General features: G+C 37.1%; 1 protein-coding gene across 6 annotated transcripts in view; it reads left to right on the top strand.

Moving 5' to 3' along the window:
* DYRK1A (dual specificity tyrosine phosphorylation regulated kinase 1A) overlaps window positions 1–22,733 on the top strand; it is a 150,460-nt gene that overhangs the window by 113,140 nt on the left and 14,587 nt on the right. For 5 of the 6 annotated variants that reach the window (XM_081799867.1, XM_081799890.1, XM_081799878.1 and 2 more), the window contains 6 exons: window positions 4,135–4,254; window positions 6,593–6,781; window positions 10,396–10,543; window positions 14,512–14,798; window positions 17,341–17,487; window positions 19,315–19,455. In XM_081799867.1, coding sequence (XP_081655993.1) covers window positions 4,135–4,254; window positions 6,593–6,781; window positions 10,396–10,543; window positions 14,512–14,798; window positions 17,341–17,487; window positions 19,315–19,455 — 1,032 coding nt within the window. The remainder of the gene's footprint in view (window positions 1–4,134; window positions 4,255–6,592; window positions 6,782–10,395; window positions 10,544–14,511; window positions 14,799–17,340; window positions 17,488–19,314; window positions 19,456–22,733) is intronic. The other variant, XM_081799874.1, reaches the window with a different exon arrangement.

A 22,733-nucleotide genomic window follows, 5' to 3' on the forward strand; every position in this document is an offset into this window, starting at 1 on the left:
TCATTTTTCCCTTCCTTCTCCTAATGTCCTCCATGCTATTCCTTATGTTCCACAAATAAGTGAAACCATATGATAATTGACTTTCTCTGCTTGACTTATTTCACTTAGCATAATCGCCTCCAGTGCCATCCAGGTTGATGCAAAAGTTGGGTATTCATCCTTTCTGATGGCCGAGTAATATTCCATTGTATATATGGACCACATCTTCTTTATCCATTCATCTGTTGAAGGGCATCTTGGTTCTTTCCACAGTTTGGCTATTGTGGACATTGTCACTATGAACATTGGGGTGCAGGTGCTCCTTCTTTTCACTACATCTGTATCTTTGGGGTAAATACCCAGGAATGCAATTGCTGGGTCATAGGGTAGCTCTATTTTTAATTTTTTGAGGCACCTCCACACTGAAGAAAACAGTTTTTAAATAAATTCCTGCAGCTTACACTATGGAATCTTTTCAAGAAAAAAAAAAAAAAGATTGTTTTAGCTCTTGTAACTGATTTAAGCAGGGTATGCAAACTGTGCTTTTCTTCACTTTGTGATCTGTGTTTGCACCCAGAAAGGTCCAAGAACTGTGAGCACTGGGGATGTGGGTTTTTCTAACTCCAGAGCCAGATAGCTTGAGGCTGCAGTAGGATAGCTCATCAACTTGCCATTTTGCTGTGGGGACACTTGGGGCGGCTGAGGGACGGGAGCAGCCACTTGCAGCCTGATGAGCTCCTTCCTGGGTTCTCTGAACACCATGGGTTTTCTTCTAACTGTGGAAGGGAAGAAGGGAGCTTGCTCTGTTCCTCTACATTCTTCTGGCTTTGTGATGATAAGCAGGAAAGGGAGAAAGCATTAAATGCTTAGGGGCCAGCCTTGAATCCAGTGAAGATGTGTAACGGAGTGTTTGGAAATGTTTTTTCCTAAATGTGGATTTGTGCTTACAGCAGCACAGTATCAAAACACAGAAGATTTGACTACCTAACATGAAATCACAATGAAAGTTAGTGAAGGGAGTGTTATTTAGTTTGTTCTTCCCATATAGTTTGGGCACTTGCTCTGTACAAGGTGCCATTTGAAACAACGAAATGTAGTCTGGTCTGAAGGCCGATTGTTTGTGGGCAGAACACATCTGGTTTATGTATACAGATGCTCCTGAAGTAGTAATTTCTATTGTGAGAACTACGTAAGAAAAGTAAGGTATTTAGAATTAGCTAATCATTTGGCCTCATAGGCAGAGTTGGCCAACTTTGGAAAGAGGTTAGCGATATTTTATAAAATGGCAAGCACACGGCACACGCTCCTATTGAGCGCGGGAAAACCATCGTTACTCAGTCAAAATTATGTTCCTATCCAGTTTCTTATATGTCCTGTATATTAAAAATTGGTGTCTTGATTGTGTGATTTTGGTGTGTTGAGTGAGAATAATTATTCGTGGAAAGATGTAGTCACTGGTTCTGTTTTTCAGATGTTTGAAATACCAGTGGAATTGTAGATGGGCAAGTTAAAAACTTAAAACACATTCACAGTTTTGTATATGACTTTTTAATAAATTCATATGCTTATTTTGTTGGTGTTTATTAAGCATAACTCAATTATGTTGTCCTACAAGTAGCCTAAAAATGACTCAACTAAAAGGGTTACAGTGGAGGCCTAAACATGACCAGGACCTCTTGGCCCAGTGTTACGGTGTAGAGCCTGGGACTTTGCAGGATCTCGGATCCCATCTTACCTGTGCTCTCTATGAGCTGGGGAGCTTTGGGCAAGCAGTTCACATCAGAGGCTTGGGTTTCGCATTTGTAAGCTGGTGACAGGAAAACTACTCATTCTCAGGAGATTGTTGAGAGGATTATATGAGAGATGCAAAAATATGTATGCTCCTAATAGAGTGTGTAGCAAATACTTGCTACTCTAACTTTATTATTAATGACTTAAGTAATCATTTGTTTCTAACAGTTATACCTTCTGTCAACTTCTCTTACAGTAGTAACATAATACCTCACTGGTTGAGGTTCTGTGAGACCTCATAGTGGGGTGTGGCTGCGTTCCATCACTCCCAAGAAGGGTCTTGTTGGAGTAAATTCCCTGCGTGAAAACAATGCCAGGGTCTTAAAAAATAAAAAAGGAAATTTGTGAAGGGAAACCTTTTCCAGTATTTTAAATGCTTATAGCATTCATTAACATAAAAATAATTGACATGCTTATTACCAATATTGTTTATTCATTAAATTACATCTCTAAGGAATAGTATAAGAATAAAATGTCCTGTGAACCTCACTGTACATACTCTTTATATTTAGCAAAATGAAACTGTATATATTTGAAAAATTCAGTAATTCAGATTTACTTATTAATTGCTGCTATCTTTTCAGATGAGTAGTTATAACCACTGAAGATTTTTACCCCCTTAAACCTTATTTGGAACCTTAAGGAGGAGAGGATCATGAGAAAAGATAATTACTAACTTACTGTAGTAATTCAGTAAATTTGCCATCTGGATAACAGCTTTTTAGAGTTTGAGTATAGAGGCAGAGGAAACTGAAGTTAATATTGGTTTCAGAGAACATGTACCTAGGAAACTGCCATGATCATTCCATCTTTTCATACCAAGGGGATGGTGATTCTTTCCTGTTAGGTCCACTGTCACCTTACAGACCAACTCTCTTTTTAGTTAGTGTGGGTTAAGTTGGTTAATTATCCCAAGACTCCAGACATTTCTGTGAGGCCTTGGTATGATGCATTTGCTGTCTCTCAGCACATCAAATTGACCTGAGCATCCTTGGAGAGGGGCTGTGCTCTAGGGGCTTCTGGCTCAGTAGATTTTCCTGGCTTCGGTGTCTGTGAGAGCTAGACAGGAACCCATGGATGGCTAGTGGTGGTGACTGTAGGTACCTTGATATAATTAATTGGTTTTGAGGATCTGTTGATCCTAGTTGGGACCCCTTTACTGGTGGAAGAGTAGGGTATGAACAGTAGTCCAGGATCATTGACATGCCATTCCAGTATGTGTATGGAGGGTGGTCCCTGCTCTATCCCCCATCTAGCAGGAAGCTCACAGTTGAACTCTGACTACCTATTGGATGATGAAGGAGATGCAGTTTAGAATTAGGGCGGGGGTTGGGGGAGGTTGTTAATGGAATATGGTTGAAATTAGTTTTTAAAAGTTTCATGAGCTTTAAGGTGTTTTCTGGAACTTATTTGTGATCAGCTCCTAATGTAATTGTAAGTAGAGATTTTGGTATAATGGATTCATTTGTTTATTCAACAAATATTTATTAAACATCTATGTGCCCACCACTGTTTTAGGCAAAGGGAATACAACGCTGAACAAAGGAATCCCTGACCTCATGGAGTTTTTCGTGTAGTGGAAGGAGAAGGAGAAAAAACTAAAACCAGTAATGAGTAAATATAGTATATCATGTGGTGATAGGTGCTAAGGGGGAAAGGGAATATGGAGGGTAAGGTCGGGCATGTTATCATGAGAACGTTTTCCTCAGTTGTGTTAAAAAAAAAACAAGTGCAGGGGCTCCTGGGTGGCTCAGTTGGTTAAGTGTCTGACTCTTGATCCTAGCTCAGGTCTTGATCTCAAGAACGGGGAACCCACTTTTAAAAAAAAAAAGAAAGAAACAAGTGTAGATCTCAGCTAGGGTCTGGGGTTGCTGGGAGCTGCACTTCTGCAGTGCCATGCTCTGCTCCTGCTCCATGGCCACCTTGCTTTGCTTCGTGGGGCCAAGTGGGTCCTGAAATCCTGTCCTGGGAAGCCAAACGTGGGGTTTGTCTTTGTCTTTGCCTGCTGTCAACCAAGTGAGGCTTTAGGAATAATTCAGGAGCTTTTCCTTGTATGGTGGAGAAGCCCTCTTTGGGCAGCATCCTGTGTGTCTCCTGGCCCCCGGGGGTCTGTGCTCCTACTGTTTAATCTGAGGAACAAGATCAAAAGCCTTGGGCAGCTGGCACATTATCTTCTAATTTCATTTATTTGTTCCAGTGGTTGTCCTCATTGGAATCCGGTTGAAAGAGATAACTGAGAGAGGATGTATAATCTTCTAATGTAGTTGTCTTTTTTTTTTAAATACATACACACAGGTTGCAGAAGAGAAGGGATTTATACCAGTGAAGTATAGTTAAAGTGCTAGTTTTTTCTGTCTATTTAAGGTGATGCCTGATATTGTCATGTTACAGAGGCGGATGCCCCAAACCTTCCGTGATCCAGCAACTGCTCCCTTGAGAAAACTTTCTGTTGACTTGATCAAAACATATAAGCATATTAATGAGGTAAGACTACTGATTTGTTTTAACAGCATATCTTGCAATAGACCAGGACAGAAAAGTTATTTTGTGGCCCCTTTAAATACAGTAAACTTTATTCCCAGTGATTGTAATATTGCTGATTATTGGTAAGTTAATGATTTATAGATGATACAATTATAATCATGTAAAAGAAAAAAGATCTATTAACAGAGACTGCCAAAAATTAAGATACTTGGGGATAACTTCTAAAGTTGTTTTTAATATATGGTAAGATATTATTTCTGTAACAACTCAGAAGAAAGGAAGGGAATAATGACACTGTAAAATTATATATATGTTAGAATTTTGTTTAAGTTTTTATATATCTGTTTCTGTTTTTGCCATGGATGTCAGGAAGCTCAGAGATCTATTTAATACCCATTTAACAGGCATTTGTCCTAGTTTATTTGATATATTTATATTTCTGTGGTTTTAAATTGTCTTTTAAATTTTTATGTGTGTTCTTTTATTGTAAGATACTTGAAAGCCTTTTTGGTGGATGTAAATAGAATAAAAAACAACAACAACAACAAAAACCAGAGTACTTGAATTACTCCTATTCCAACTTGGCCCTTCACTTCCATAACATTTTTTTTCTGGTGTCTTAGACCTTTGACTTAATTGCCCTTTGCTTCTAGCCTCAGCTCTAGCTCTGTAATTAATTATGAAATGAACTTTTCTGGAGAAGAGTGGATGTGCTTGTCCCTCCTTTCCTCTTCATGGGAGCCCTGCGTCCTGTCCTTCTAAAGGCTTCTCTACCAGCTCTAGAGCCGTTTAACTAAAAGGATGTTCTTAAGTATGTGTGAATTTTACTGCAGTTTGACGCTGTTTAATGCCAGTGTCGTTCTGTTACTGTGGCAGTGTGGCAAGAGAAGATGTGCCAAACTAGCTTTTGATTACTTGAAAAATCTGATAAATTATTAACAGTTTATTCATGTCAGTTTGTTAATATCTGGAAATTGTTAACAAAGCTATTGTTACGCTTTGGTGAAAAAAGTTTAACAGTAGCTTTGCTGAAGCTTGTTTTTAACTGTTTGGCCACCTTGTAAACAAGCGTTGTTCTGATGTTATTCTATGCAGTGTACCTTATAATTTCCTCAGTTAGTTACCAGTTACTTGGACTATTGCCTAGTCTACCTGTTATTTTTTACTGGTATTAGAAACAGTTTTGTAAGAAAAACACATAGAAGGAAAATAACTCAACTGTGATCAGCCACAGGATTAATGGCCTTTAGTGTGGGGGAAGGGAGGGAGTGGCTAGTTTTCACTAATTGTCACTTTGTTAGAGGCTTAAAAACTGGGCGTGTCTCAGAGGGCCTTTTAGTAGAATTTCACTTCATCTATATCTTAACTTTCATATTTAAAACTTTTTGCCTTCTGGGACGCCTGGGTGGCTCAGATGGTGAAGCGTCTGCCTTCGGCTCAGGTCATGATCCCAGGGTCCTGGGAGCTCCCTGCTCAGCGGGGAGTCTGCTTCTCCCTCTGCTTCTGCCTCTCTCTCTGTCTCTCATGAATAAATAAAAGCTTAAAAAAAATAAATAAAACTTTTTGCCTTCAGAGCAAATGTAAAATTGGGATGGACTGGCAGAGGGCATGCAGGATATGGACATGAGGAGGATGAAAATGCTGTTTATTTGGTTTGGCGTTTGCTGATTACATCGGCATCTCTATATATTTTTCCCCCCAAGCCCCTCATATTAACTCTTAAGAGCTATGCCACCTCATTGTATACAAATTTTACCCTAGTTTAAGAAATAAATGTAAATCGGGCCTCGTTAGTCTTCTTGAATGGGCTACTTTGGACTAGTCACTTAATATCTATTTATAAAATGTACAAACAGTATTATTGAAAAGTGAATTTCAGGGTAGACATTTCTCATTGGTTATATATCAGTGTTATGTAATTCAGATAGCAACTGTAGAAAATTCTTTTTTTTTTTTAAAGATTTTATTTATTTATTTGAGAGAGAGCGAATGAGAGACAGAGAGCATGAGAGGGAGGAAGGCCAGAGGGAGAAGCAGACTCCCCGCTCAGCAGGGAGCCCGATGCGGGACTCGATCCCGGGACTCCAGGATCATGACCTGAGCCGAAGGCAGTCGCCTAACCAACTGAGCCACCCAGGCGCCCTGTAGAAAATTCTTAATTTCATTTTTTTGTATTTGTTAATGAAGGGTAAAAATTCACTAGTTTCCTCCTGATGGCAGACTTGTCTCATATATGTTCTTGATATATATGATATATATGTGTGTATATATGTATATGCCTCCTGCTAACCCCCAAAGATTTAAATTATACAGTAAGCACTGTATACTCTCATTTCAGGTTTACTATGCAAAAAAGAAGCGAAGACACCAACAGGGCCAGGGAGACGATTCTAGTCATAAGAAGGAGCGGAAGGTTTACAATGATGGTTATGATGATGATAACTATGATTATATTGTAAAAAACGGAGAGAAGTGGATGGATCGTTACGAAATTGACTCCTTGATTGGCAAAGGTTCCTTTGGACAGGTAATTTAATGGAAAATGCCGAATTTCCTAAATTAGAACTTCCTAGTGAATCATGTTGTTACACCTTTCCCTCAGTAGTATGCTTTCAGTGTTTGTAAGTCCATGTAAACAATGGATATGTGAGTATTTGGATTATCATAGTTCTTTAAAGCTAGTAAAACTACATCAGGTCTAAAAATTCCATTATACTTTCTTTGTCCATATTTACTCTCTAGAGCTATCTAGTACTTATCTTACTAATGACTGAGTGGTAGATTGTAATCACTAATAGGAAGTATTGCCCCTTATGTATAGTCTGTAGATGATTCTTTGATGTGGATGCTAGAAATAATTACCTTCCTGTCTGATACTTCTCTTCAGAAAGATAAGAGTTCCGTTGGCACAGCAGGTGCCCTGTCACTTCTTTGGAGTCTGGGAAAGCCAGGGGCTGTGCCCTGGGTTTTCCTCTCACCTTATCTTCTGCTACCAGGCCTTGAAGTGGACAGATGGTCTTTAGGATTTCCTCTTCCTGTTCTCACAGCACCAGTATGGCTGATACTGTGATGGGGTGGTTTGTGATGGAAAGCCTCATTCAGCAGCTTCTGGCAGGAAGAGTGAGGGAAGGGGCTTCCCAAGAGACCTGGTGTTTCTCTTCATTTCTGTCCTCTCCTCCACTCACAGCTCTACCCTCCTCACCTGCCCATCCAGCCTCAGTACAAAGCACAAAACCCTGAATACGTCTGTCTCTTGTATCAGCTGTGCTCAGACTGAGAGCCATCACACCTTCGTCCTTGCACTTTTAAGAAACTTTTTCTCTGGCTGTGGACCCCCCAGCTGCTCCCACTTGTCAGTCCTATCTCATCGAGTCACTCGGTTTGGTTTGGTTTGGTTTGAGGTGTGCTTTACTGTTGATCGTAGTCTCCTTTGCCTTGCAAACTCTGTGTGGTGAGTCCATTATTAACTTGCAGTCCAAACACTTCTTCTGACTTTTCAGTAATGAGGATAGAATGGGGTTCAAAAGGACTTTTCCTGAACTGTCTCCTTTTTTGTGTGTGTGGAACCTGCATGCTCTTATTTACCTGTTCCTGCCCTGAGATAAAGGAAAAAATGCCTCTTTTCAACCTGTGAGGGAAAATTCTTCATGTGTCAGTCTAATCATGCTTAGGACAAAAAGTAGATAGTAGGTCATGAGCAGTCACAGGTGTAGACCGAGAAAAATTGTAGCTATTAAACCTGTAAGGAGATACGCGCAAGGTTGCTAGAAGACCTCCGTAATTCCAGTGTGGCTCTTCAAGGCCCTCATGTCACCTGCATAAAATACCTGTCCCTTTCCATGATTTCAAGGAATTTCGGTAATTGTACGTAAGTCAGAGAACTTTTCCTTGATTTGTAAGCTCTTTTTTCTTTGAGTCAGGGTTTCTCAGTATTTTGGGAGTCCTTTTTTATGAAATACTACTTTTTTGTGAGAAGCAGCTTCTTCTCTATCAGTCTGTTAAGGAGAGGCATTTCTGAGGCTCAGCTTTTAGTAAGGCGATGAACAACACCCTAGATAGAGGAATCGCTATCTCCATCTTGAAAATTACACCACCTGTTGAGGCAGTTGCCTTCAACAGGACATTTTTCTAACTAATGTGTTATCTACCATGAAAACTGTGGCCATACAGCAGACTCTCTAAACTTTGTTTTCCTTTTTTTTAGTTTTCCCTAAATAGTTAGTCTTTGAGTTTAGAGTGATGTTTTTCTCCTCCTCTTCACTTTAATTTTCTCATACTTTAATTCCTAAGAGCAAGTGAGCATAATTAGACCTTTGAAAATAGAGGCCTATTTGGGACATCACACCCCATCTCATCAGGTAAAACTGATGCGTCCCTTAAGCTTAGGGGTGTTCAGGTTCCGGACCTGTCACTCACTCAGTAATGTTTTCCATACTCTCTTGGTCAGACTTTCCCTAAATCTCTGCCAGATCCTTGTCATATAAGGGGCTCCTTCATTTCTTCAGCCAGTAGTTGCTGTCGGTCTTGATTGCACATTTAAATTTCCCAGGGAGCTTTGGGGGGGTGGGTGGGTGTGTTGTGGGGAGAGGACTGGTGCCTAGGCTCCAAACCAATTAAATCAGAATCTCTGTGACTGGATCCTGGGCAGTTTGTAGTTTTTCAAACTGCCTGTTGAATGTGATTCAGGGTCGAAAACCATTGCTTTAGCATTTAGCCGGTTAACTATTTGCTAAGTCAGTAAATAGTTGGGCCCCTGTTGGTGGCCTTTGTCCTGGAGACCATTGGGATCTGGGCATGGAACTGCAACTCTTGGTGCTGTCAATACAGTCAGTGAAACAGAAGAATATCAAAACCACTTGGTCAGATGTTTACATAGGTAGTCTCTGATTTTAAAGACAATAGATAGTATTTTTTAGAATTGGGTGAAACCAGAAATAATTGCATTTTTCATTCTACGTTTGATTTTAACTGAACCATTTACAGTCCTTGACCGTGTATCTCACCTTGACTGATGTTCCATTCTCTTCCTCCCCTCCAGTGGGACTCAGCCTACACATCGGAATCACATTGGGTTCTCCCTACATCCCCAGACTTTGTGAATGTGCTAGAAAATGGATAAAGCTATTGCCTGTTCAGACTACATAGATTATAAATATGAATTAGCTTTTAATCAGTTATAGTGGGTTGTTTCTGATTTGTGGATAGTTTTATCTGTGCATTGATTTACTAAGTTTTATGTAAATCTCTGTTAATAATATGAAACTCCTTTTAAATGAGTAAAATTAAAACGAGAGGTGTACATGGTAATTGGCTCATGAGCACTCCACTTCCCTTGGCATTGATTCTGTAACTATCAAGACCATCTGATTGTGGCTTTTAACTTTTATCATGGAACTTTCCTGGTCATTTGTATTAGATTTGTCTTTTGTTTAAATACCTGTGTTTTAATTTATGAAAATCTAATTTAAGGTTAGGAAGTTATCTACATTTTTCAAATGACTTAGAACCTTTTAAATATTTTACGTGTATGATTGAGATTTAAACCAAGTTCTTTCTCCCATTAAAAGAATAGTTAGAAGAATTGTTTTTACAGCGGGGTTATTCAGTAAGAAAGGTAAAAAGCCAAAGCACTTGACAGGATTTATTACTTACTTTTGGAGGAAAAGAGTTAATCTAGCTTTGTTAAAAGAAAGTGATATTGTGGATATTTAGAAATACTGTAAGGATACAAAAGAAATTTAATTGAAAAGATTGACTTTGGGACGCCTGGGTGGCTCAGTCGATTAAGCAAGCGTCTGCCTGTAGCTCAGGTTGTGATCTTGGGGTTCTGGGATCGGCCTGTGTGGGGCTTCCTGCTCAGCGGGGAGTCTGTTTCTTCTTCTCCTTCTCCCCCTCCCACCAGTCATGCTCACATGCTCTCTCTCAAATAAAGAAATAAAATCTTTAAAAAAAAGATTGACTTAAAATTGACTGTAAAGTAATAAATGGATGATACTGAATGGAAATGAATAGGACCTCTTCTACTTAAGGAGGTCAGAAAAATGAGAATTAGGTGAATATACAGTTAAGGTGAATTGTAAAATGTTAGGAAATTATGGCCATTAATGAAACAGAGAATTATTCATCTTTTTTCTCTTTTAGGTTGTAAAGGCATATGATCGTGTGGAGCAAGAATGGGTTGCCATTAAAATAATAAAGAACAAGAAGGCTTTTCTAAATCAAGCCCAGATAGAAGTGCGACTTCTTGAGCTCATGAACAAACATGACACTGAAATGAAATACTACATAGGTAAACAAACAGGAAAACAAAGCCATGTGTTCTCATATGGACCAGAAGTTTGAGTTAACGGTTATTTATGTATGGAAATATGTTGATTTTTATCTTAAAGTGCTGGGTTAAAAATTCAACTTTTTATTTCTGTTGGAGGGCGTAGATTTATGTAAATTACTTGATCTGGCAGTAATATTCTAGATCTTGGGGAATGTGCATTCCAGGTGGTGTTTGATATAGAAACAAACAAGAATAGTGTCATAATTTGCAACTTACTAGTGCCATTTGTTTGCTTTAATGATGCACTTTTATCCAGGGGTCCTCTTTTTGGTAACTTTAACCATTTCTAATATAGCTTAGAAATTAGAAGTAAGCTAACATATTATAGAACCAGTTTTGGAATGTGTGAGCCAAGATCTCAGGCTCCTCCCCAGGCTCTGTCAGTTTGGCAGCATTAGAAGCTGTTAAGACTTAAAAACTACAGCAGAAAAGAGGTGTAATAGCCACTTTTTAATGAACTGCTATCATATTCCTCGTGCTTTTCTCCATCATCTGTAATAGTCCTATCAGTCCTGTAGGAAAGTGGTGGAATCCTTATATTATAGACAGTTGATACAAAGAATAACATAACCAAGTTCCCATGGCTCTGCAGCTAGCATCTGAAACTACTTCTGCCTGAGTCTAGACTCTGTGTTTGTTTCATTGTCTTACGGTGTTTCTCCTGAAAACGAAAAGGAGATAGAAGAATTATGAAAATAGTGAAGCTAGGGGCACCTGGGTGGCTCAGTTGGTTAAGCGTCTGCCTTCAGATCAGGTCGTGATCTCAGGGTCCTGGGATTGAGCCCTGCAATGGGCTTCCTACTCAGTAGGGAGTCTGCTTCTCCCTTTCCCTCTCACTCTGCCCCTCCCTTGTGCTCTCTCTCTCTTTCTCAAATAAGTAAATAAAATCTTTAAAAACATTAGTGAAGTCTAGGATCAGTTGATATATGGGCATAACATAAATAATTATGCCTTCGTTAGTACTGTTCTCAGTCAAATCTATGATGCTAATGATTGTAAGACCCCATTATTTTATGTGCCACTGAGAAATTGTTGCCAAGTACAAATATAAGATGCCATCAATTTTAGGATTGAGACCTTAGGATCAATTAACTATAGAAGTTCCTGTAGGCATGTATACATAGCAACTGTTGTTCAGAAATGTTGGCTTTACCTGATAAACATAAGGTTAAATTTTATGTAACAACTTGTTATGAGTAAGTAGGGCATTATGGTTCTTTAGTTTGTCCAAAACGGTGGAAACAAAAAAAATGGATGTTTAAAAATGTAAGATTCAGATACCAAGATTAGATTTCATTTATGAACACCCTTCATTCCCCAGTATTACAATAAAATGAGCTTATACTATTAATTTTTCTTTCTTGGTTTCTTCTCTGTAGATATCTGATATAATCCATAGTAATAACATTTGTATTTAAAACCTTTTCATATTCACTGAGCATTTACTGTTCAGTGTCAGTTATAACTTAGTGTAAGTTTGAGCCTCTTTCCATTCAAGGGACATAGAAGCACAAGATGGACATTCGAAGGATACTTGACTTACAAAGTAATCTGTGGACATACCTCCCCACTTCTTCCTCCTCACTCTTGTGTATTGTATTTTGAATATTTGCTTAAGTAGTAGAGAAAATGTTGATAGCATTACTGTAACATTTTAATTCTGCCTTATTGAAAGAAAACATGACAAGTATATAGTAAGTATTCAATAGGTGCTATCCACTTGGTTGTACATAATGATGCCTGTCATTTTTATTTTTAATAAACTGACTTTAATGATTATTAGTTGTACTAATCATGATAGTTGTTTTTTGGATGAGTTATTTTTTTAAGTTCTTATTTAGGAAGGTGGTGAATGCACAGTGTCTCAAGAAACTGAGGTTCTATATTGGAAGGCAAACAAGAACTTTAGATTTAGACCTCGCCCTGCCAGGAGAGTTGATACTTAAATTTAAGATGTCTCAAAGTCATATTGCTCTTTTATGATATAAATAACTTAGTTTTGTTTTGAAGTGATGATAAATATAATTTATTCTAGTGAGTTTTTTAAGTCTTTGAAACTTTAAAAAAAAAAACTACCATGTAGCATAATTTCTCACCCGTATTACTTGGTACCTGTCATGATCTAGTTAAAAGAAAATTCAGTTTAGGTCTAGAACAGAGTCTTTCTGACCCTCCATTATCCCCAAAGTTCAGTTTAAAAGATACGTTAAATATACTTGTGTTTGAGATTTCTTTGACGGTGTCTTTAGTGCTCAGTACATTGTAGATACTCAGTAAATGAATAATGAATTGGGAGGTCAAGTGGAACCAAGTGGATTGATCTTCCACTGGAAGAACTTCTTTTCTTTTTTGAAATAGGCTCCATGCCCAATGTGGGCTTGAACTCATGACCCTGAGATCAAGAGTTGGATGCTTACTGACTGCGCCAGCCAGGCGCCCCCATTCGAAGAACTTTCTAATCACAGAGCTTCTTAAAGGAATTTTTATAATTACACTGGAATTCTGGCATCAGTTACTTTTTTGCGTTCTTTTTGTGATCATTGCTTAATCAAATTAAAACTCTTGACCATGTCTCTGGGGGGTGTCTTTATTGCATGTGAAGCTCTGTTTTTAGTATTAAACCTATGAACTTCAGTGATTAAGAGCAGATATTACACATTCTTAAATAACCTTTTAAGGATTCTTTTTATTTGTAAAAATAAAAGTGTTGAGTTGTACTGAGGACTCCTATAGAGCTATGTAGTATTTGTATCGTTATTTATCCTAACTTTGGATCATGTGTATCAAGAATGATGTAAAAGCAGTGTTGATGTGCACTGCTCCCCAGGAGGCAGTCCAGGACAACACAGTGTATCCCTCGTTCTCAGGGACCAGACCTTGAATACCAACACAGGTTATTCCAGATAGATCTGTAGAGAAACCTGTTTTTAGGAAACTAAAAGACCAGGATGAAGGTAACCTTGACAGATGGTGGTTTTATGTCATTCCAGTTGAGTTACACGTGTTCAGTTTGGTACATATAACAATTTTACAGTGAAGGGCAGCACTTTATTGAATGACCTCATCTGATGCATAGTGTTAGTACTAAAAGCACAATCTTTGAAGCAATTTAGTGAGTATTAAGCCTTTTTAGAGGGTTAGCAGTGATAGCATGTAATGGCTTCTGTGCTCTTTTCTCATTCATAAGCCTGCTTATAATTTCTTCTTGTGATTGAGCTCTATTTTCAAGTTTTCCCAGACCTTCAGTTGTGCACAAGATATAACATGTACCAGTTTGATGAACATAATCAAATGCCTTGATTATGAACTCTCTAGTATCTTGTAAAGCATGCTTTTCAAGTATTTGTTGTATTTGCCTAAAAGACAAAAAGATCTATCTCTTCCTTTGACAGTTGTTGCAGAAAATTACTAGTGAGATCTAAGGCTCAGCACAGTGGAATGTGGACATGTATCAGAGCCTGAAAGCCTTCCCAGAGACAGCTGCCAAGTACAGCATTTTCACAACCTGGAGATTCCCAGTGGGTGGAGCTTAGGTGAAGTTGTGAGGTTGGGCTCTGAGGAAGTAAAAAATGCTTTCTTGTAGAAGTGAGCATGAAATTACTGAAGTATTCTTAGTACTGTTTGTCACTTTGCTACTTGTGTTTTCAGACCTTTTTTTTTTTTTTAAGCAAAGCATTTTGGTGGTACTTCTTACATTATATTGTTTATTGGCAGACACCACACCTGTTTAATTCAGCAGATGAACAATTTAGATATTCCCGACTGATTATAGAATGTGCTGTCACTGCAGAATGCCGATCTCCAAATTTTAACTTGATTTTCACTCTACATTTGACATTGAAATGTTGGAGATTGAGAGTTCATGCATACATTATTCTCATTTTATTGGTATGTATAATTTAAAATGAAACTTTTTTCTCTTTCAGTGCATTTGAAACGCCACTTTATGTTTCGAAACCATCTCTGTTTAGTTTTTGAAATGCTGTCGTACAACCTCTATGACTTGTTGAGGAACACCAATTTTCGAGGTGTCTCTTTGAACCTAACACGAAAGTTTGCACAACAGATGTGCACTGCACTGCTTTTCCTTGCGACTCCAGAACTTAGTATCATTCACTGTGACCTAAAACCTGAGAATATCCTTCTTTGTAACCCCAAACGCAGTGCAATCAAGATCGTTGACTTTGGCAGTTCTTGTCAATTGGGGCAGAGGGTAAGTATATTTCAGGACTTGTGAATTAAAATAGAATTAGGTAAAACAGTGTTGGTAGATACTTGAAATGTTATTAATATGTATACAATTTGGAGGTAATTACAGGATGGTTATCCTCAAAATGTGCCACTCTAGTCACATTGTGTTGAAACCTGTTTTGGGGACATAGCACTTAAAATGCAAATATAAGATTCTGAATTAGAAGGTATTGGTTTTTTTAAAAGTAGATTTTTAAAAATTAAATGTATGCCTAAGAGGCAGAGAGAATAGGAGATGAGTTAATTAAATATTAGGTGATTTGCAGCTATATTTTGCAAGTAGAGGTGTTAGTATGAATTTGGGGATATTCCAATACTAGAACATTGAATCCTTGCTGTGAAATTCTTCTCTAAAGATAGATCAAGATAAATGGTTTTCTCCAAAAACTGATGGGTTTAAAAACATACAGGTAATTTTACATTACACATGGTGATACAGTATAGAAATTACGCAGTTGGTTAGACATACTTGTTTTGATAAATAAGTTTAAATCTTTTTTTCCCTATATAAATTCTGACACTTGTCCAAACTGGTTTTCCTCAGACTGCTAAAAACAGACCTGTCTGTAGCAATGATATAGATTTAGGTTTAGCTGATTTAAGAAAGCAAATTTTTCCTACTATTCTTTCTAGTGTTATGAAAGCTACTCTTAACAGTGTTTCACATATAAAGTAGAAGTGATAGGTTGCTTTCTTCTTGAAAGGAATTAAAATCATCACTTGGTAATATTTTACTCATTTCAAACACTGTTCGTATTTACTTGCAAGTACTGAAACTGCATTTCTTGGGGGAAAAAAAGAAAAACTACAAGTAACATTCAGATACTATTTCATACGGTCTTTCTAGCTTTTGTTTTTCCAAATTAGTGAGAGTTCTTGTCCTGTGCACCTTTTTTCCATGTTTTAAATATGGCTGGTTAATTTGATCATGAAGATTTATAGTCCGCTAACCAGGATTATCAGGCTTGTTCTTTTCTGCAACTTACTCATGGTAATGGTGTTATATAGATCACTGAAATAAATTGAAGGAATAGGAAGCAAAGTTTGCAGTTTCAGATGCCTCTGAAAATCAGGAGCTGTTCATAGTTGTTAATGTGGGATAAAGTATATTGTGAATGGAGAATACATGCCCATCTTGAGAGTCATTTGAATAGATTTAGATTTGGAAAAATTTTCCCCCCACTTAAACAAAATCATGTGTTCTGTACTAATATCAAACACTACTATGTCTCTCCAGCCAAACTTAGACAACTATCCTTCTAGCTCAGTGAGGTTTAAACTGTGTGAGTGTATCAGATTAGAATGAGAGATCCTTTCTAAAATACACACGCAGTGCGTGGCCCTGCACTAGATATACTGGCTCAGTCTCACAAGGTGGCAGGGCAGGGGTATTTCAGGGGGATTTTGGTGCACAACCTCTCAGATGACCCAGCCACTGCTTTAACCAAACTGAATGGATGATTGACAAACTTCCTTGCATAAGCTAGGGAATAAGACAATCTCAGTAGTAGGGAGTCTCTGGGGCTTACCAGTGCTGTTGGCTTGTAGAAACTTGGAAATGTAATACTTCTTCCTGGTCCCTTTGGTCAGTTTCTTTACTCTAACAAGGCATTAATGTTGGGTTGACCTGCTTATGGGGGGCATCAGGTTATTCTTGGAGATTTGGCTGGAGTTTTAGGTGGGAGCCACAAAAGCGTTCATGGGAAAGCAGCACCGTGCTGCTGGCCGCCTAGTTAGAGTGTTAAGTGAGGAAGTTAGGAGGATTTTGTTTCTTTCTCTTTTTAAATAAAACTTTCTTTGCTTTCACAATATTTCTAGATATAAATTTACAATGGCTAAGTGAAGATGAAATGGGTTTTTTTAAGACATTCTCTGATTACTTCATTGAAAATTATCCATTTCAAGATTTTCTAAGAAGTTTTAGATTGAGGGGGAAGAGGACAGGGCAGGGAAGGAAGTGATTGGTCAGAAACTACTCCCAGTTGAATTTTATGTAGCAGTGCTTCTCAGATTTATCTGTGAGACTAGTACAATGTAGATACCTGAATTTTCATTTACATTGTACAGAGTTTGACTTAATGCTGAAATACATTATTTAGGTGAATTTAAATACAATTTAGTCCTTAAATTAATGGTAAACGAAGTGCCAGCCATAGCAGGAAAGAATAATTAATAAGGAAAGAAACTATTCTCAATAATGTCTTTTTTCTAATAAGGCATAATTATTTGTTTTAAGGTGTGTATCTTGATTACCAGTTAGGATTGCACTAAATGGGAGGACTTGAATTGTTGTATGTTTTGCATTTCACAGAGTAACCCCTCTCTTGAAATGTTTAGTCGTTTAAATAATATTTGCAGCAGAAGGTTGAAATCATTAAATGGAACCCAAGTTTAGGAGTTAGCCAATTATTTTTTCTGTTAATATTAGATAAGTGTACTTAATTCATTGTGGAGCATAATTAAAACTTACGTTGGAATTAATATGATATTGAAATATATTTCAGATATACCAGTATATTCAGAGTCGCTTTTATCGGTCTCCAGAGGTGCTACTGGGAATGCCTTACGACCTTGCTATTGACATGTGGTCCCTTGGGTGTATTTTGGTTGAAATGCACACTGGAGAACCTCTGTTCAGTGGAGCCAATGAGGTATATGATGGATTGCTTTCAAAACTCTGTTTCTGTTTTCATAATTTCTTTTTGTTTTTAATCAATGACAGTGTAATCTGAAAATTGTTTTTAAGAAAAGATGTCTATTAATTTAAATATTCAAATGTTGGGACAGTTTTGAATTTATGTTATCCATTTTTAAAGTTTTCAGTTATCATAATGGTGAATTTAGGATTTTGAGATGGGTAGTGAGATCTTTTAATTTGCTATTAAGGAGAACAATAAGTTAGTAAATGTTAAGCATTCTGGTTTAAATTTTACAGATTTTAGGTATAATGTAATGAAAATGATGATGAAAGGCATGAGGGCCACCCTGAGAACAATGTAAACATCACTGTAAATTTTGAGAGTTGATTTGGAATTTAAGAAGTGATGACCAGTAGCCTTGATAGGTATTTGATCTGAATAATTGAGGGTGAATTAGGATTATAGAATTGTACAGCTACAGACGATGTGTAATTCTAATTCATGGGTTTTCAGTCTGTGTTCTCAGAAGATGTTTGGAGGTCAGAGGCAGTGCCTAGGAGGGCATGGGAGAGGCCATGCTCTCTGGCAGTCAGAGGAATTGGTTTAAACCTTATGGGGTTTTTCATTTTTTAAAGGAAAGTTAACCATTACAGATCTTGATCAGTCCATGCATTTATAAATAAGAAAGGCCAACAAAATTTAATGACTTACTTATGCTGGGGTAAACAACTGTTAGTATTGTGTCAGAAATCTGTCCCCTCCATCTTGTTAATTCACTCGAACTAAAGCTAGTGAGCCATTCCTGGGCAGTAACTGGCATAGTGTGTGTTTGGTATTGTTTTGTTATCAGTAATATTACCCTGGAAAGTAGTATCTTTTTCATGGGCTTAAACAGTGCTAAATTAAATTGTATTGTATTAATTATAATTAAATATTTATCAGATAAAAATAATTAAAATAAATATGATAAACTAATCAATTATATTCTTGTAAATCACCTGAAACTTCAGTGGCTTCCATTTCATTCATTGTAACAGCCAAGTCCTTTGAGTGGCTCGAAAATTCCTACTCCCTCTGACTCCTGCTTTCTCTCTGTGACCTTGCCTCCCCTCACTCTCTCGGTCCCAGCACAGAGCTTTGCTCTGTGGTCCCTTGGAAACAGTAGCCACAGGCACATACTAACTTTGCATTAGTTCTTTCCTGTGCCTGAAAGGCCCTGTCCCCAGGGAGCATGTGGCTCCTTCCCTCACTGCTTTAGCTCTTCGCCCTCCTACATCTTCTCCGTGATCCCCTAGTACCCGTTGCAGTGCCCCTTGTCACTCTCCATCCCTTTAATTTTCTCCATAGTTCTTAGTTGGCATTGGCATAATATATTTAATTACATATTTGTCTATTAGTGATCTCTTTCCCTATAATATAAACTTTTTGGCAGGGATTTTTGTCTGTTTTGTTTATTGCTATGTTCTACTGAGTGAGGTTTCTAGCATATGGTTAAGACACTTGGTATTTGAGTGAATGAATCCGCACTTAAAAAAGAATACTTGATTCGGTCCATGATTAAGGCTCTGGGATTTTTTTTTTTTTGATGGTTATTTGATTTTATGTGTTTATTTAATTATCTGCCCTGTCCTGTGTGGAATGAGGGGACTGCAGGATGGCAGGGACTTTCTCTCTTTTGTTCATGATTGTATGCTCAGTGCTTGGGGGTGTGCCTGAAACACACAGAAGATACTCGGTTTATTTATAATTTATGAATGAATGAATGAATGAGTGGATGAGCAGAAGTAGGATATACTACAGTAGAAGTTACAGGCTTTTTTATTTTTATTTTAAATACAGGTAGATCAGATGAATAAAATAGTGGAAGTTCTGAGTATTCCACCTGCTCATATTCTTGACCAAGCACCAAAAGCAAGAAAGTTCTTCGAGAAGTTGCCAGATGGCACTTGGAACTTAAAGAAGACCAAAGATGGAAAACGGGTAAAATAGGGAAACTTTCTGTTTTTTGAGCCTTTGTTATTTATTTTACTGGAGTGGTCTTTTTATAGCTCATCTTGTGTTTACTTGATATCCGTGTTTTAGTTAACAATTTCATTAATAATTTAGGCGTATTTCTTTATAAGTTGGGTAGAATTTGACCTGAACTGTCTGATGGACCAGTGTTTGTTTCATGGTTAGAGTTAAGACTTCATTTGAAAACTCTTATGTCTGCTTTGTGAGACAGCCGATCAAACCACCCTGCCTCGTTTCAGCAGTAGGATCAGAATCAGTAAGTTTGACCTTTTTTTCTCACAGTGTGGGTCTATAATGAAGTCACAGTTAACAATACAGCAGCTGTGAGCAATAGAGGTCATAATTGCAGTAAATCGCCTTTTTTTTTTTTTTTTAATTTCAGATGGGAGAAAAGGATTTTTGACTCAGGCAGTTTGTGACAAGAATATGAACTGACTAGAGTCCTTGGATAGATTTCAGTGCAGGTTCTTAGGTCAGTGGCATGGATAGCAGGAATGTCATATCTCCAAAATCCTCAGAGTGAGGTTTTCAAATCATTAGGTTTGGTTTAGTAATTTTCTTTTAGCTGAGAACTTTTTTCAGATCCCTAAACAATGTCAGTTTAACAGAGTAAATAATGGCAATTTTGCATCTTGATTTAACTTTTTATGTATCGGAAAATAATCATATTTTGTAATCTAGCTTGTGTGTAGTATAAAATGAATGTAATATATAAATATCTGATTGTATGTGATATGTATACCAGACACCTTGTGATTGTAGTTTTGCATTTTTAACACGTAGGAGATTTTATTTTTGCTCCAGTTTTTATTTGCCCTTGATTTTAGCGATACTGCCACCAGGTGTCATTTCCAGTGAACTGAAGATGATGGTTATTTGCTTTAATTCACCTTCACATAGCTGTGGAGTCTCAACTTTTATAACATTGAGTGATTTTCTTTAGAATATTTAAAAATATATCTGTAATTGTATCTTTCACAGCTGATTTATAACTTCCCGCATCCTGCCTGATTCTCTAAAGTTCCAGGCAATGTAATATTTGGCAGCCAAATTAAGAAAGGGGTGGAAAATACTATGCAGGCCTCCTGAGTTCTTTTGCCTTTATCCACATCGCTAGCTTATCAGGCCTGGCCTCTTTCCCCTTGAACCAAAACACAGCCAGGGAATCCTTCTTAGTTTCCCCAGCATTCAAAGTAGCTCCTAGCACTTGATTTGAATTAGCATGGAGGATATGAAACCTCCTTTATGTTTTTTATCTCTCTGCAGTACAGGCTACTACTTTGTCCATTTTGAAGTTTTTGTCGTCTTCTACCAGTTTTTTTTTTTTTTTTTTTTCCTAAATAAAACATTCATCCTGTCCATTCGTATCTCTGTCTTATAAAACCACAGATAAGCCACTATGGGCTATAACCTATCATTTCTCCCAAATTGAGCTATAATTATTATTTTAAAAAATTACTGGGGGTTGCATTTCAGAAAAGAGTAGATGAATCTTTTCCCTTTTTAAAATTGAAAGTGAGTATCTTAACCTGCATTTAATACATACTAACTATAGGTTTTATGAGATTTCCCTTCGCTTCAATTAGCAACTGACTTAAACTTAATTTTTAAAGTATAAAATAACTATTTGTCTTTGAACAGAAATAAATTTTGCAATGACAAAAAAAATCAAATCCAGAACTGAATGATTACATTATAAAGGATGCACTAGGGAATTTAACCATAAGTGTAAATTGAGTGCATGTGCTATCATTGGGTTTCTTTGTGCTTTTATTTTCTGTGATTTTATTTTTACTTTTAATTTCTCACTTATGTTTCAAGAGCCCATTTTAGCTTCCTGGTAATGAAATCTTATATCTACTGTATGTATATTTTTTTGGTGGGAAAGGTGGATGAAGAATTAAGATCTGTTTTATTAAAGTATAGTTTTTGTACAACAATATATGCATACCTTGAGTGTTCATTTTGTTTTAACCTTATATACAACAATGTAACCACTACCTAAAACAAGATACAGAATATTCCCACCATCCTAAAAGTTCTGTTGTGACCCTTTTGTCATCCCACCCCACCCCACTTTCTGATTACTATCATCATAGGTTAGTTTTGCCTATTCATAGGCAAAATTCATATAAATGTAATCCTATGGTATTTATTATTTTGTTTCCTTCACTTAACAAACATTATTTTTGGAAATTCATCCATATTTGTTGTGTGTTTCAAATGTTATTTCCTTTAATTGCTTCATAGTATTATACTGAATAAAAATACTGTAATTTATCTATATTTACCTGTCAGTGGACGTTTGGGTTGTTTCTGATTTGGACCTATTATGAATAAGGGTACTGGGAACATTCTTGTATAAATCTTTTGTACATGTGTATTTTTATTTCTCTGGGATCACTACCTAGAGGTAGAATTGCCAGGTCATAGGGTATATGTGTGTTTACCTTCATGAGAAAATACAGTTCTCCAAATTTTTATCATTTTACATTTCTACAGTGTATGAGGTTTCCAGTTGCATGACATCCTCACCATTTGGTATGGTTGATCTTTTAGAAATCAGCCATTCTAACGGGTCTACATAGTGGTTTCATTTGCATTTCTCCATGACTAATAATATGTGCTTATTAACCATTCATTGATTTTTTTTGTGTGTGACCATCTTTCCAGTCTTTTACTCATTTATTACTGAGTTGTAGTTTTTTTTTTTTTTTTTTTTTTACGTATAATGGATATAAGTCCTTTGTCACATTATGTGTCAGTGTTTTTTTCCCCAGACTGTGGTTTACCGATTTCTTTTCTTGGTGGTAACTTTTGATGCGCAGAAAATTTTAGTATCAATGAAATCAAATTTGTCAACTGGCTTTTATGAATAGTAGTAGTTTTTGTATCCTAAGAAATCTTTGCTGTCCTCAAGTTCGTGAGGGTATTCTGTGCTTTCTTTTAAAAGATTTTTTGATCCTAGTTTTTATGGTTAGAGTTCTGTGGTTCATCTTGAATTAAGTTTTGAATATGGAATGAGGTGTAGGTTTTGATATTCACGTCCCCAGATGCTTACCTAAGCATTGCAGCATCATTTGATGAATTGGCCTTTCCCTGTTGATCTGGGAGCTTTTGTCCAAAACAGATTTATCTTTTACTTGCGGGTCTGTATTTATTTGCATCCTGTTCTGTTGCTTTGGTTGATCAGTCCTTGAACCAGTACCTCGGTGCCAGTTACTGTAGCTGTGTGGTCAGTCTCA

The sequence above is a fragment of the Leptonychotes weddellii genome, chromosome 1 (assembly GCF_054177405.1).
Source record: "Leptonychotes weddellii isolate Sample4059 chromosome 1, ASM5417740v2, whole genome shotgun sequence".
NCBI classification, from domain to species: Eukaryota; Metazoa; Chordata; class Mammalia; order Carnivora; family Phocidae; genus Leptonychotes; species Leptonychotes weddellii.